Consider the following 15,000-nt stretch of genomic DNA (forward strand, 5'->3'; position numbering starts at 1 on the left):
TCTTTGTTGACTTGACTCAATAATCGCACATAACAACTATTGAATCAATAATTGCACATTGCATTGCATGCAATGGCAACTGATCCTCCCGCCCTTACATTCTGAAGTTTTAAGAAAAATGTGTTCACATGCAAAATTCCAGCTTATTCTGAGCAAAATTGAAAAATGATGTAAAATTTGAAAGGTTTCATAAAAGGTAGGTTTATACCATTTCTATTAATAAACTTGACTCTTCTTTCCCTTTCATCCAACATTAGAGGTGGTTCAACAGCTAAAGTGCGCATGTGGCGCTCATTGGCCTAAGAAGCAAGGGCAAGAAAATACTGTAACAATTAAAGAAGGATGCAGGTTTGGTCAGTAAAGGATTTTCTTTTACTGTGACAAAGTGGGTAGTCTAGGACAGGCAAGTTAGGCTCATCTTGCCTATCCAAATACTAAAGATGAGTTGAATTCATGCTACACTCAAAATGCAAGCCATAATTATAGTAACTTGAAAGAATGGTTTTTGTAGAGTTCTAAACTTTCAAGGGGCAGTAACTATTCATGAGGATTGATTGCTCAGGACTTGAGAGTCACTGCTGGTAATTATTTTTTATTACTGCCTTAGCTCTGTTTTATAATAAGATCAAGAGGTGATGACATTACTCAGGCAAATAAGAGGAATGGCGTTTATGAACAGTGAATAATGAATTATGGCTTTTGTTACATAATCGGCTTAGAAGTGTTTAGGTGATCCCATTTAATCTGTCACCTCTCAGGTGTTGTCGTAGCATGGACTAGAGTGTTGTTGATTAGTCTGCATTGTCCTGAAAACCGTAATATATCCAGAGACATTTTTTTTAGAACTTTCTAGATTTGCATAAGTATAAAAACTTGCGAATTTAGCTCAATGTGTATAATATTTTTAGTGTGTGCTCAAGAATAAAGTAGTGTTGCCAACTGGAGCAGTTAACATGGTGTCACGATTTTAACAAACCCAGCCAAGATCACCAGCGATCACCACTAGTTTCTCGGAAGTATCATTTCTCTCAATCTACAATGGCTGAATTGGAGCATTTACCAGCACCGAAAGGAAACTTCATGCCAGGCCCCGAATGCTACCAAAAGTGCTTGGATTGGGTTGAGGAACGTGAACTCCTCTTGAATGGCCCGTTAGCTTCGAAGAGTAAAGCCGTGAAAGCAAATTATGTTCTCATTTGGGCAGGGAAAACTGGAAGAACACACATCAAGTCACTGAATCTCACAGCAGAACAGAAGGGAGATCCAAGAATGCTGTTAAAAAAGTTCGTGGAGTAGACAAAGCCAAAATCCAACGCACTTGCAGCAGCAGCAAATTTGCGCCGCTTGGAGCAAGGTGATCTTAGCCTTGCAGAATACATTGACAAAGCCACTATTCTGTGTGACCAGTGTGAATATCCTCCGGAAGCCCGCAATTGACTACTTCAGGATGCAATAGTTATCGGGCTACGTTCCAAAGAGGCCTATTATAAGTGCATTGAAAAAGGCTCAGCATTGACGCTGGAAGAGGTGATAGAAATCGCTCAGTATCAGGATGCTACAGCACACCAGGTTGGTTATATGTGGCCAGAATTCAAAGGCGATCCACTACAGATGGAAGTTCATACACTCCAAGGAAACAGGCAGTTAGGAACCAAGTGGAACCGCAGACAGCAGCCACAAATACCAGGTTCCAATGATCAGCCCTATAGGATAGGTTCAAATGATCAGAAACATGTAAAGTCTAAAAGAGAAAGCTGTTTCAACTGAGAACATTGAACATTGAACATTGAACGAGAGCTACTCAGTGTTGTATTTGCTCTTGAAAGATTTCACCATTATGTCTATGGGTACACAGCGACCGTCCAAACAGATCACAAGCCATTGGTCAGCGTGTGGAAGAAATCCAGTGTGTAACTCACCGCAACTTCAGAGGCTATTGCTGAGACTATCCCAGTATGATGTAAACATTGAATACCTGAAAGGAAAGGATAATGTCATAGCTGACACGCTGTCCAGAGTGTCTCCACAACCAACACCTAAAGAAGGAGAAGACGAGGAAGATTTCATCCCAGTTCACATGCTTACAGAGGAGATCCCCGCCGATTCTACGAGGATTGGAGATTTTATACGTGCAACTGCAAAAGACACTACTTCCGGTTTACTGATGCAGGTGGTAGCAAATGGATGGGCTGAATTGAAGAAAGATTACCACCAACTTCTTGTAGACTACTGGACATACAGAGAAGAGATCAGCGCAGAGAATGGTCTATTGTTCAAAGGACAGACTCATAGTTCCTGAGAAGATGCGTAACGGAGTCCTACAAACCATCCATGAAGGTCATTTTGGTTTTTTAAAAGATGCAGCTGAGAGCCGAGAAGCAGTATTCTGGCCAGGAATAATCTCAGATTTACTACAGACAGCAAAGAGCTGTGAAGTGTGCCACACGTTCTCCAGGAGCTAACAACGCGAAACACTGTTGCCCCATGAAGTTCCTCAAGGACCTTGGGAGAAGTTAGGAATTGATTTCTTTGAGTTTCGGTCTACTACCTATCTCCTGATAGCAGACTACTACAGAGATTCTGAAGCAGGTGTTTAGCGAATATGGAGTGCCTCAAACCGTTATGACAGACAATGGCCCCCCATTCTCGTCAAAGGAGTTTGCAGCCTTCGCAAACCGGTACTGATTTGGTCACATCACATCTAGCCCTCCTTACCCGCAGAGTAATGGTTTTATTGAACGTATGGTGCAGACGGTCAAGCAGTCCATGAGAAAATGTGCAGCCGCAGGACATGATCCAAACTTAGCTATGTTGGTCTACAGAGCCCCACCCCTTACTACCAGTATACCGTCACCCGCAGAACTGTCGAATGGACGAAAGCACAGAGCATTACTTCCAATCAGATCCCCTATCCAGAATCCCCATTGCCAGCTTGTCCCTGAACAGATGGTGAAAGACAAGGACAAAATGTGCGAGCACTGAAACAAGACTGCAAGGGATCTACCTTCACTGTCACAGAATCAGAGAGTCTACGTACAACTTCACCCCCAGAGTAACCAGTGGACTCCAGCAACTATTACCAAAACGCCAGTTGCGTCTCAACCGAGATCGTACAGTGTCGAAACTACTAATGGAGCCCAGTTAGTGAAAAATCGTCGCTTCATTCCCCCAGCTCAAGAGACTGCTCCGATACCTGCCGTGAGTGTAAAGCGTGATGACAGCAGTAGCAGCGAACAACCGAGACGTGTGATTACAAGACCTAAAAGACTTATAGAGACAATTTAGTTACCGCATTTCAGTTAATGCCTTAAGCCATTTTCAGTTAGGGGGGAGATGTTATATAATCAGCTTAGAAGTGTTTAGGTGATCCAATTTATTCTGTCACCTCTCAGGTGTTGTCGTAGCATGGACTAGAGTGTTGTTGATTAGTCTGCATTGTCCTGAAAACCGTAATATATGCAGAGACATTTTTTTTAGAACTTTCTAGATTTGCATAAGTATAAAAACTTGCGAGTTTAGCTCTATGTGTATAATATTTTTAGTGTGTGCTCAAGGAATAAAGTCGTGTTGCCAACGGGAGTAGTTAACAGCTTTCTCTAGCAGGTGTGCAAGTCTACAATATTCTTGTAGCCCAAAAACTATACCTACATGTATAGGTATGAAGAATACATGAAATAGAAGTTTTAAAGAAAAAAGGCTCAGTGATAAACTGCTTGCAAATTTAAGACAGAGCATTAATATTGTTGTCTTTTGGGCCTCTCTTGATATCTCGTCTTTTTAGGCTCAGTTTAATGCCACCTGCTCTTCGGGAAAATGAGCCCGCTCTCAACACCCCAAAGAGACGGGGTCTTTTCTCAGAGAGGATACGCCGGACGAGAGTGAGCGGCCGAAATCGAGCCTAGATACTAATGTCATTAGAGTTACTGTTCAACTCAACACATATACATGTACAGACCTGGTACCGTATATGCTCGGGGAAAAGAGAAAAATAACTATGGCTTTTAACACTACATGTATGACTGCAAACATTTTTGTCCACTTCTTTACCATACCAATTGACTTAAAGTACTTGTGATAGTTACGTGTAATTATCAAGGTAAAGTTAGGAAGAAATACAGTAACTGTAACCGAATTTAACTAAAGAGCACTCAATAGTCTGTTTTTCTGCATAACAATTGACAAGTCTTAATAGGGGTTGAACGATAATCTTTACCATCCTTACCCGCGGTAATAAAGAAAGATGATGAAAATTGTTTTATACATGTACATTTGCAAACGTTGAAGACAAAGGTTTCATTATTTAACGTGCCTGGTTCAAATGCCCTACAAGAACTCATTTGGTATCTTCTGCTTGTTTGTTCCAACATTCATGATATGCATATACAGTGAGCTATTGTACAAATGTATGACATAAGATCAGTTTCTAGTGCAGCAGTGCACAGCAGGAGCTTCAAGGACCTCTGCTCACTAGGTAAGCGAGACGTCTGTACTACATTCATGTGTTGTTAATCCCCACTTAAAAAGTGTTTAAAGCCTTACCTCTTGTTCATTCAGATTATCAACAATCTCGTTAAATTCTGCTTCACTTCTAGCCACAATACCCCAGTTACTCCTTGACCCCATCCTGTAAAGACCACAAAGAGATGGTTACAGTGGTAAGCACCTGTTACACAACTGAAATATGTACAGTGTAATTTGTCAACACATAAACAATGTAGTATATGAAGGGTTAGAGGTCTTGCCAGTTTTATTAGATGATTATAGGACTTGCACATAACAGAAGAAGATAGTGTGGCCAAGCTTGTTGAAGCTTGGACAAGAAATGATATATATCAGTAAACATTGGGACCCTCCACCCCTTTTTTTGGTTTTATAAACTGTCAATATTCAAACTGACAGAAATGGTGGAAATGAAATCCACTGTAACACAACTGTGCCTTTTAGCAAATGTTATATCTATAAAAAGTCATTCCTAGACTCACTCTGATGACGGCGAGAGTTTTAATACTACAACGGCATTTATATTGCTTCACAGTACCTCCCACTAAATTTTAGCCCAAGCAAACTGCTGAACAGTACCTTTTCAGTGAGTACAGAGAATTTATATTCAGCTGAGTGTTGAACACTGATAAATGATTGATGGGCTATTGACCTGTGGCCCTTGAGGGCGATGGGTCTAATTGTTTTAGTATCACCCAACTCTATAGTGGCATCCTCGTCTCGAAAAGGTGAGGGTTAGCACTGGGGATTTGGGCAGGATCTTGTATGACTGTAGCCAGATCCTGGAATGGCAGTCTCTGTTGCAGGTGGCGCAGACGTGCCTTGAGGAATCGCGGGCAGAGGCTGCGTGTTCTTTCCTTGCCGCTCTCTTGCATGTAGCCTGGACTCTAGCGTTCGCTTCCACATTTGAAACACCCCACTTTGACACTTTGCAGCCATGTATCTCGGTGTTTGCCGATGTCCTCCCATACACTGGTATCGATTAGTGCAGATCTCAAGTCTCGCTCGATGACGTCCTTGTAGCGGTCTAGCAGTGGACGACCCACGCAACGGACGGCCTCCCGCAGTTCTCCGTAAAGGATTTCTCGTCAGGTGGTCAGGCTCCATGCAATGTGCATGGCCGAGCCATCGAAGGCGTCGCTGAATGAGCAATGACAGAATGCTCAGTGACCCAGCACACTCCAGGACCTCGGTGTTGGTGACTCTGTCCTGCCACCTGATGTGCAGCAGGTGCTGAAGGCAGCGTAGGTGGAATCCGTTGAGTCGCTGCTCTTGTCTGGCATAGGTCGTCCTCAACTCACTGCCATGAAGGAGAGTCGACAGGACAAAAGCTTGGTAGACGCACATCGTGGTCCTTTCGCTCAACAAGTCATTGCTCCACACTCCCTTGTTGAGTTTGGCCATGACAACAGCTGCTTTCGCGATCCTGAAGCTGATCTCAGCATCGAGCAAAGTCAAGCTTGACATGGTGGAGCCCAAGTAGGTGAAGGTGTCTAAAATCCCAAGCTCTGTGTTGTCTATGATGATGAATAGGGGGACTCAGCAACTTGCGGCAAGATGTTGGTCTTCCCGAGGTTGATCGCCTCGCTGTGGGACGTTAAAGCAGTGTCGTCTGCAAACAGCAGGTCCCGTATGAGCACCACGTAAGCTTTGGTTTTGGTGCAGAGTCTGGCAGAGTCTGGCAATGTTGAAGAGTTTGCCGTCTGAGCTCGTCCGGACGTAGACAGCTTCTGTACAGTCTACAAAGGCATACTGGAGCAGCATGAAAAGAAAATCCTGAACAGGGTTGGAGAAAGACACAGTCCTGCTTTACTCCACTGCTCACTGGGAAGGCATTGCAGGTGGCCCCATCAAAGCAAACCATACTCTGCATGTCCTGGTGAAAGGAGGTGATGATTGCCAGGAGCTTTGGAGTCAAGGTGACCCAAGTGAAGACTTTGCCAAAGACGCTCAGAGGAGAGATGCCGCAATAGTTTTTGCATTCCCTACGGTCACCCTTGTTCTGGTACAGGGTGACTTTGCTGGAATCTCTCATGTCTTGGGGATGTGACCTTGCTCACAGCACAGGCAGAGGAGCTCATGAAGCGGTTGCAGGACGGTTTGCTTCCCATGCTTCAAAACTTCCAGCGGGATACCTTCCTTCCCCAGTGCCTTGCCACAGGCGAGACTGTTGATGGCTATGCTGAGCTCTTCCAGGGTGGGCGTGTTGTCAAGCTCCTCTATGACTGGCAACCCTGGCAGGGCATTGAGGGCAGTGTCTGTGACGATGTTCTGGGTTGAGTAGAGCTCAAGATAATGCTCCACCCAACGTTGCAGCTGCATGCTCTGATCAGTGATGACCTCGCCAGTCATCAATTTTGAGTCATGCCAGCTCCTTGTTGATGATGGCAGTCTTGCAGCAGTTGTCAGTTAACTGAAGGTCAGCAGAGAGACCAGGCACATGGTGCACATGTTCCAGCTTGCAATTCGAAGAGCTGGAGTCTTCGTAGTTTTTTGCTCTTGACTGCTTGGTGCAAGTACTTGCTAGCTTTTTGGGAGGGTCCCCTAAGCTCTATGCATCCAGTAGAGCAGGCAAGCAATGACAGTGTGGCACCTTACTGGCTGAGGATTGCCTAGCTTGAGTTGGGCAGTAGCCACCCAATGAAGCTGCGAGGGCTTCTCCCACCACTGGACAAGACCCCTGGTGCTCCTACTTATGCCAATCAGTCGAAGCTTAGAACCGGTAAACTGCCTCATCATGTGTTGTGCCGGGGTCTTGTGCTCACCGCTGGGCTGCCCATATGATAGTGTCCCCCTCTCGTTGTCACTGGCTGGGTCCAAGGGAAAAGAAGAACCAATACAACTTGGGGCTAGTTCCACTGCAGGAGTTGCCAGAAGGAAGTGCTGAGCACCTGCTATCTGCCTTAGGGGCTCCACTCCGGATTTGTCCTCGAGGTTTACTCCTGAAGCCTTCCTGAGATCAGGTATAGCTGCAAGGCAGCGGAGGTTTGAAATCAGGGTTTACCTTCCCCTAGATGGGCTGCCTTCACAAGCTAAGAGCCCCATCTACCCTGGGAAACTGGTTGTAAGGCGGTAGTGGCTTCGCCTTTGCCCCTTCTCCTGTCGGTGGTGCCAGTTCCGCCGCGCAGAGGCCAGAAGTTGGACTTAGCCGACAGAGGCTCTTAGAGTCGCACGCCACTGGGAGCATTTAGAGAGGTTGTGAGAGCCCAGCCTCACAACCAACTCCACGGCTATAACCGCCTTACAGAAGTATCACCCAACTAGTCGGACAAAAAAGGCAATAATAAAGTTACCAAATGCATATTAAAGGAATATTTATTTGGGAATAAAACGAAAGAAAGAAAGCACCATGCTTTTCACTACTCAAGGACTATTAATAATAGTCCTCTAATAGCGTAGCCAATCAAAATGCAGGATTTGCATTAGTCCACTTGTTGGGTGATACTAATTATTATTAGTATATACTAAAACAGTGGATAGCGTTGAACGCACGGGCTGATTGGCAACTGAAACTCCAGATATCCTTTGCTATTCACCTCTCAGCAATTCGCATGAAATTTGTGCTCAAAAATGTTGTAATCTTTGCAGGAATAAATGAGCTAAAATATACCAGTTTTCAGTCATATTTTCTCAGTACACAATTAAGACACTAAGATTTAGAAGACTGTAGAAAAGCCTTTAGAACATCAATGAGCTCCATTTGAGATCTGAGTACAGTGCATCCAAAATCAGAATCTTAGTGCATATCCCTAATCAAAAGTTTTATGAATGCCTGGATACCTACACCAACCTACACAGTCATGTCCATATTTTTGGAAACAGAGTGCCCTTCCTTCTACTACACAAAACAATAATTATAATCAAATGATGCTCACCGTGTAAACCTTTCTGTTTGCTCCCTCTGTTTCTTAATTTCTGGAAAAACTTTTTCATAAAATTCTCGAAGCTTAGCTTCTTTGTGTCTGGATAAAAATGAAATTACTTAATCAGATAAAAGGATGGAATAAATAATCATTTTGTTACCTGTGCAAGAGAAAATAAACTTACTTTCTCTTTGGGTTGTTCTCATGTCTCTCCATTTTTATGAGCCATGCTTGCTTCAAAGTCTTGTATTCTTTACACAACTGACGATTCTATGAAAATAGTTGCACACATTATCATTATGTACAATATTAACCACCTGTTTTCAAATAGTACAGGGTCACTCCCAAGAAGGTTATACCCCATTCACACCAAAGTTTGAAGAATGTCTTAAAACATTGTCTGATTGAACCTTATTTCTCTAATTAGGTTTATTGATTTGTCTAACACCAATCAATCCACAACTAAAACTTATCAGAAGGCCAAACCTTTCTTTTCATCATCAGTTTTCACTTCATTATCATTATCATCATCATCATCATAATTTATTAGCCTTGATATTGAACAGAATTAATTTTTGCAGAGTACAGCATGTTGGTAAGCTTGGAGACCTCAAGAAAACACCAGGCTTATAGAAGAAGCCACCTCAACATTACAAGGTCAAAAGAAATAAGGGTTGCGAAAGTGTGCGGCTAGGATAATTCAGTACCGGTGACTATTGACTGGGTTGCCATAGGCAATCCAGTTAGAAAAAGCGTTTAATTTCTTTTTTTTTTCTGTGTCGGGTAAAGCCTTTCCTGAACCTCCCCTGCTAAGTAATGTCTTTGTGTGAGTGAGTGTGAGTGTGTTTGGAAGGTTTGAGGGGTAGTAGAAATGCATAGGTTTTATCCAGTGGACACAGTAGAACATTTAAGGTGGCTCAAAGCAGTTTCCAGCACTTTCCAAGACGTAGATTTTTGATGGGTCATAATTACTACTCTTTATCAATTGATGCTACAATTATAGTATCAAAATACTGCCCAATCACTAGCGAACACGTTGGTATTATTTTTGTGACACAATAAGTTACCATAGCAATACTATGACCTGCTAAAAACACCCTTAATTTCAGCTATAAGCGCTTATATTTAAAAAACGGCACGATGAAATTTTTTCTTATTACAGAATTTTGATTAGCAGGATAAGATGTAACTTTTGGCAAAGTTCAAAAAAATTCTGTACATGGGGTACATTAGGGCCTTGTGTATTAACTTGTCAGTGAATTCCTTGTTTTGTTATGTATGTATGTTTCTGGAGTGTGGGTGAGTTTTCACCGGAATCGAAACGTTTGTTAAGCAGGGCGAGATTTTTCGCCAGTTTTGTGATAGCATGATTCCCTCTGTGCATTCGCTGTTGGATGACTGCAGATTGAATTTAATATGCTTGTAAAGCGTGGGTGAGGTTTCACCGGGGGCGAAGTGTCTCGCCAGTTATCTGATGGGATGATTCCTCCAGTGCGTTCCCTGTTGGATGACTACAGATGGAATTTATACGCTTGCAAAGAGTGGGTGAGAATTCACCAAGGGTGAGTTTTTGCTAATTATTGGTCAAGATGATTCCTTCAGTATGATCGTCTGTACGTTGGATGATTACAAATGGAATTCATATGCTTTTAAAACAACGATGAGGTTTCACCGGGGGCGAGGTTTCACCTGTTATCCGACAAGATGTTTTCCTTCAGCGTGTTCATATGTCAGATGATTGCTGCTGTTGGTGTTCATATGTCAAATGACCTGGCTGTTTTTGTAAAGAGAAGTTAAGCTTTTCATTGTTAATGTCAATGACTGCTGATGAAACTAGATGCTTTCCAAGGCATGAGATTTTTGTTTTTGCAACCGTTTACGTGCTAGTGTGATTCCAGTGGCAGGCTCCTCTTTTTTCTTTGCTGACTGTAGTGAATCTTGAACGTTTTATTTAAGCGGATGACACGTTTTGTTATGTCCTGTTCAGGCGCAGATCCAGGATTTTGAAATGGGGGGTGAATTTTTGTAATAATGTAATAGAACTACAGCCTGGTCAATATTTGAGGGATAACAAAAACAAAAAGGAAGAAGGGGGGCTCAGAAAAAGGGGGTGAAAATTCACCCATTTCACCTCCCCTGGATCCGCGCCTGCTGTTGTTTTGTTTTGTGCTTGTATGAATCCCTCAGTGGGCGTTTGATAGACTTTTGCCAGAGAAATTTTATTCCTCTTTAGGTGTTACAAGCAAAAGCCAACCTCTTTAACACTAACGTGGTGTGAGTTATATTATTTAGAGCGTCATTCTTTTAGCAAAATATTTTTTCAGAACAACTATGAGTTCTGAGTTATTATAATCTGCATGCTCAAATTGTATTGAACTGGAGCTGACTTCCCTGCAAAACGTTTACTCTTGTGGAGTACAATTTTATTGAGTGATGTGAGCGAACTGAATAATAATTTTAAAAAAAAATGCTGCTGGTGTTAAGCTATCTTGGGATAACAGATCCCTTTTGTTTTACCTTGTATTTTGAAATAGACTTCTTAAAGGTCTGTTTGTGTTTTTTTAGAAGTTGAAAAGAGAATTGCAGAAGCTCCATCAAACAGTGTCAACCTTGTCAAAGTCATCTGTTGAGAGCCTGTGTCAAGGATTAGTGAGCTACATGTCTCGTCCCCTATCTGATTTTAACAAGTATGATTTTAACAAGTTTGAGTTGCTTCAAAACATGTCTCATGATAATAAACATCAGATGGAGGGCTTTTACAAAGTAGCCTAACAAACAGCATGTGAAAGGACGGATCTCCCAAAAGATCAATTTGAGAAGGCCTGAGAAGGTCCTTGACATCGTCTCTAAGGTAGAATAGCATTACCGCCAGGATCGCGTGGGAAATGTGGAGCGATGCCATATGAACGCAACATGGAGCACAGGCCACGGGCCCCAGGAGTCCGTTGTTTTTACTGCCATAAGTTCGGCCACATTAAGGCCCACTGTTTGCAAAGGAAGAAAGATATGCTGGGGCAGGCCAGAAAGGGACAAGAAAGTTCCCTCTTCAAAAGTGATAATTCTGAGGGTGAGGAGGAGGACTGATGCCACTTTCTGATGGCTGGACCTCTTGGTGAAAGTTGTATTGCTTCTTGTTTGACTATTGTAATAAACCATGTGAACTGAACCTGCTGTACTAAGAGTCCATCTTCTTTTCTCTCTCTTAGGGTGCCTAGTTAGTCAGAGTTTTTGACAGCCTTGAAAAAGGGTATCTAAATCAACCCCCCACCCCCAGGATTTCTGGGTCAAGGCTGTCATCTCTCTGGGGTTTTTCCTACTCCTTGTAAATGTCTTGTTGTGTCTTTTCCTTTTAGGAATTGTTACCCTGGGCTTGGGAAATTGATGAGAAATTCAACATGGAAATCGCTCACAGACAGTTCCAAAAGAATAGTGTTCGTTTGGTAGACTCAAAAGAAGACCCTGTCACAGTCAGCAGGGGATGGCAGCTAACTGTGGGCTTGATGATAAAGTTAAGCGGGTAGAGCAAGGCAAAGTCATTGGCAATGTTCAACAGCTAGGTATTCCGGGACTCTAACTATTTCAGAGCCAGAGAGCTGCATTCTAATGCGACATACTAGAAAGAGATAGCACAAAGAAATCCTTCATCCAGAAAGAACGAGATCCTGGGATGGATAAGGGAAAGACTTGTTATCTTCCTGTACCTCAAACGCTTAAGTGGACAATTAAAAGGGTAGAAGTTTAACTCAGATCGTCCCCCGCAAAAGGCGTTCAAAAACAACATGTCTAGTAAACCTTTTGTCAGTTTCATCCAAAAAACCTTGATGGCTAAGAACTGGGGAAATATCTTGGTTGGGTCAGTTTGGCAAGGTGGAACTGCCGCACCTTGTTCTACCCTTAATGGTGGAACCAACCAAGCTAACCAAGCTTCACCTTTGCCATGATGCGCGTTTCCTCAATCTTTGGATGGAGGATAAGCCGTTTATCCTTGACACCCTGAATGATATACCACGGTATGTGGCAAAAGATTCATAACAGACGGCGTTGGATGATAAACCAGGGTATGACCATATCTTACTCTCGGAAGATAGCTTTACCTTTTTTGGAATTCAGTGGGGAGGCTGGTACTTTACCTACAACATGTTACCTTTCGGGTGGAAAATACTGCCTTATATTTATCATTCAACAGGGCTCATGGCCGCCACTTTCTTTCAATCAATTGGAGTTCCTTGTCTTCTTTACATGGATGACAGACACAATGGACGATTTCAAGTTCCGTTAGATGAAGGAGAGTATAGCCTGTTGAAGACGAATGACGCACGCAACAACGCTGCTGCCAGCTCTGCGATCTTGCTTGTGGCTTTTCATCTGGTACGCTTGGGATATTTTCTAGGCCTGCTGAAATCTATCTTAATCCCCAGCAAGATTGTACCTTACCTTAGCCTGTGCTCTCAAAAGGTGACTTTGATGCATGGTGCCCTTCGAGAGATCTCCCACTGGCTATTTTTAGAATCCTGGGATAACCCACTTCGTTTCCCAAATAATAACAGTTTTCTGTTTAATCATGTTTGGGAAAAACCTTGAGGGAGGGGGACGAGAATGTTTTTGGAATCAGATGAAATTCACAAACAACCACCTGTCCCATTAAAGGAATCGAGCAACACCTGGATGTGGCGCGACAAATCCAAGTTGGCCTTACACATGGCTACCTGTTTCGCCCGATACAGCCTAATGGAGGTATTCAAGATTCGCCTTTCACTTCAGCTGCCACAGAAGCCCGTTTAAAGATAATACAAGAAGATGGGCGCAGATGATGGTGAGACATTGCACGGCTTCAGATCCAGCTGTGCAATCACCTTAGCCCTAACGGGAGGGGACTTTATCTGAGAATATGGATCAGGTTGGCTGGGTGAATTGCCACACTGCCCTCTATTACAGGCAGCTAGCGAAGGTACTGAACCTGTGTGGGGTCTCTGCAAAGCTTGTCTCGAGTGAAGTGTTAAACATTCCTAATACTTGGCAGGACGTAAATTAACTGAAATGCTTTGTTTGTGCTTTTCCCATGGATAACCCTCATAAGAGGCTTCTCTCGCAGTAATGACAATAGTTTATTAACAGTCGATAACTGTATTTTGTAGTTTTGGATGAGTTTGGGGAATTATTGTAAGAATTGGGCTGTCATCTAACTTGTGCTTCATTATTCAAGGAAAAGGTTCTTCAGGAAAGGGTTTGATCCTGAAATTAATTGCCTCTAATAGCAAATATGTTGTTTGTTTCAATACTTTTTTTTGCTGGAAAAGGTGGCCTTTATCAATTCACCATGTTGTGTAATATTCGAGCTTAACAAATTTGCACATGTGTGTTGAAATGTGATACACGAGGAGACGAATTTTTTCTCTCTGACAAATGATTAATAGGTAGCCACGTTTTTAACCTCAGAAATTATCTGTTTTGTCATTATAGTGTAAAATGAAGTTTATTTGAGAAGCCAACAATATTTCTTTAACTTCCTGGTTAATCCAATTTATTGCTACGACTTACTGGTGCAAAGATTGTTTACATTTAACTCATGCTTTTTGCAAATTTTCAGTGTCATGAAATTACATCATTTGTGTGACATAGCTCCTTTATCACGAAGATTTCTCAACAATTCATTGCTTTACTCTAACCCAAAAACATTCAGATAGTAAACAACTTCATATTTATTAGAGCAATTCCACACGAGTGGTGTTATAAGCAAGATTTTTCAAAAGACGTATTAGTTAGAATTACACTCTGTACTACAAAGTGGACATGTTATACATGTAGTGCTCAGAAAATAAAATTCCACTTCACTGGCGACAATGGTCTGTCTACTCAGGAGGGGTTCTAAAATTCTAGGTATATTTTTTGCTAGCAAGTATTATGCATTATGAACAATTTTGACTGGATAAAATTAATCTTGGAAAATGTAAATGACTCCAAACACTAGCTCTCATTAGAAAAAAACCCCACAGTGGAGTGAATACTTCCTCATGTCATCCTTTTCCAAAACAATTTCTAGAAATGGCAGCAACAATATGAACTAATGTCACAGACATTACCCGACATTGAAACGATTTTTTTCTTTCCATAAATAACTATGTGATAGATTTTCAAGACAATCCTGCTACAAAGCTAACCATCCAATAGAAACTCTCGGATAGAGACAAAACTCTAGTAAACTGCAACATTTTAGATATATCTAGAACAAAAGGTTGTCATGGATGTTTTGTCACGGCCATTACACTTCCTAGACTTGAGGACGAACAATAAAAATGGTTGAAAAATGTAACATTAATGAAAGGAAATGTCTCTTTCTGAGCACATTTACACTTACAGACATTTTATACATTAAAAACATGGCTACTTTCGGCCATTTAAAGTTCAGTTTCTCCGACAGTTCAAGACTTCAAGAGAAATCAGTACATATTTGATGTAAAAATCATGTAATATCCCCAAAACACCCCTGAATACCGTGTTTCATGGGTTTGACATGAAATGGCAATTAATTAAGAAAATGATGACATAAATTTATTCAATTCACTTTACACGGCCAAGCTACATTTTATAGTGCAAAGAGACTGTAATCTACACTTTAAAATAGTCAACTTATTTGCAC

At 42.0% G+C, this 15,000-nt stretch overlaps 1 protein-coding gene across 2 annotated transcripts in view; it reads right to left on the bottom strand.

Moving 5' to 3' along the window:
* LOC138045694 (serine-rich adhesin for platelets-like) overlaps positions 1–15,000 on the bottom strand; it is a 133,594-nt gene that overhangs the window by 78,457 nt on the left and 40,137 nt on the right. For both annotated transcript variants that reach the window (XM_068892280.1, XM_068892279.1), the window contains 4 exons: positions 8,548–8,633; positions 8,376–8,462; positions 4,540–4,624; positions 209–299 (listed from right to left, as the gene is read on the bottom strand). In XM_068892280.1, the coding sequence (XP_068748381.1) occupies positions 209–299; positions 4,540–4,624; positions 8,376–8,462; positions 8,548–8,633 (349 nt within the window). The remainder of the gene's footprint in view (positions 1–208; positions 300–4,539; positions 4,625–8,375; positions 8,463–8,547; positions 8,634–15,000) is intronic.

Source organism: Montipora capricornis, chromosome 4 (assembly GCF_036669925.1).
Source record: "Montipora capricornis isolate CH-2021 chromosome 4, ASM3666992v2, whole genome shotgun sequence".
NCBI classification, from domain to species: Eukaryota; Metazoa; Cnidaria; class Anthozoa; order Scleractinia; family Acroporidae; genus Montipora; species Montipora capricornis.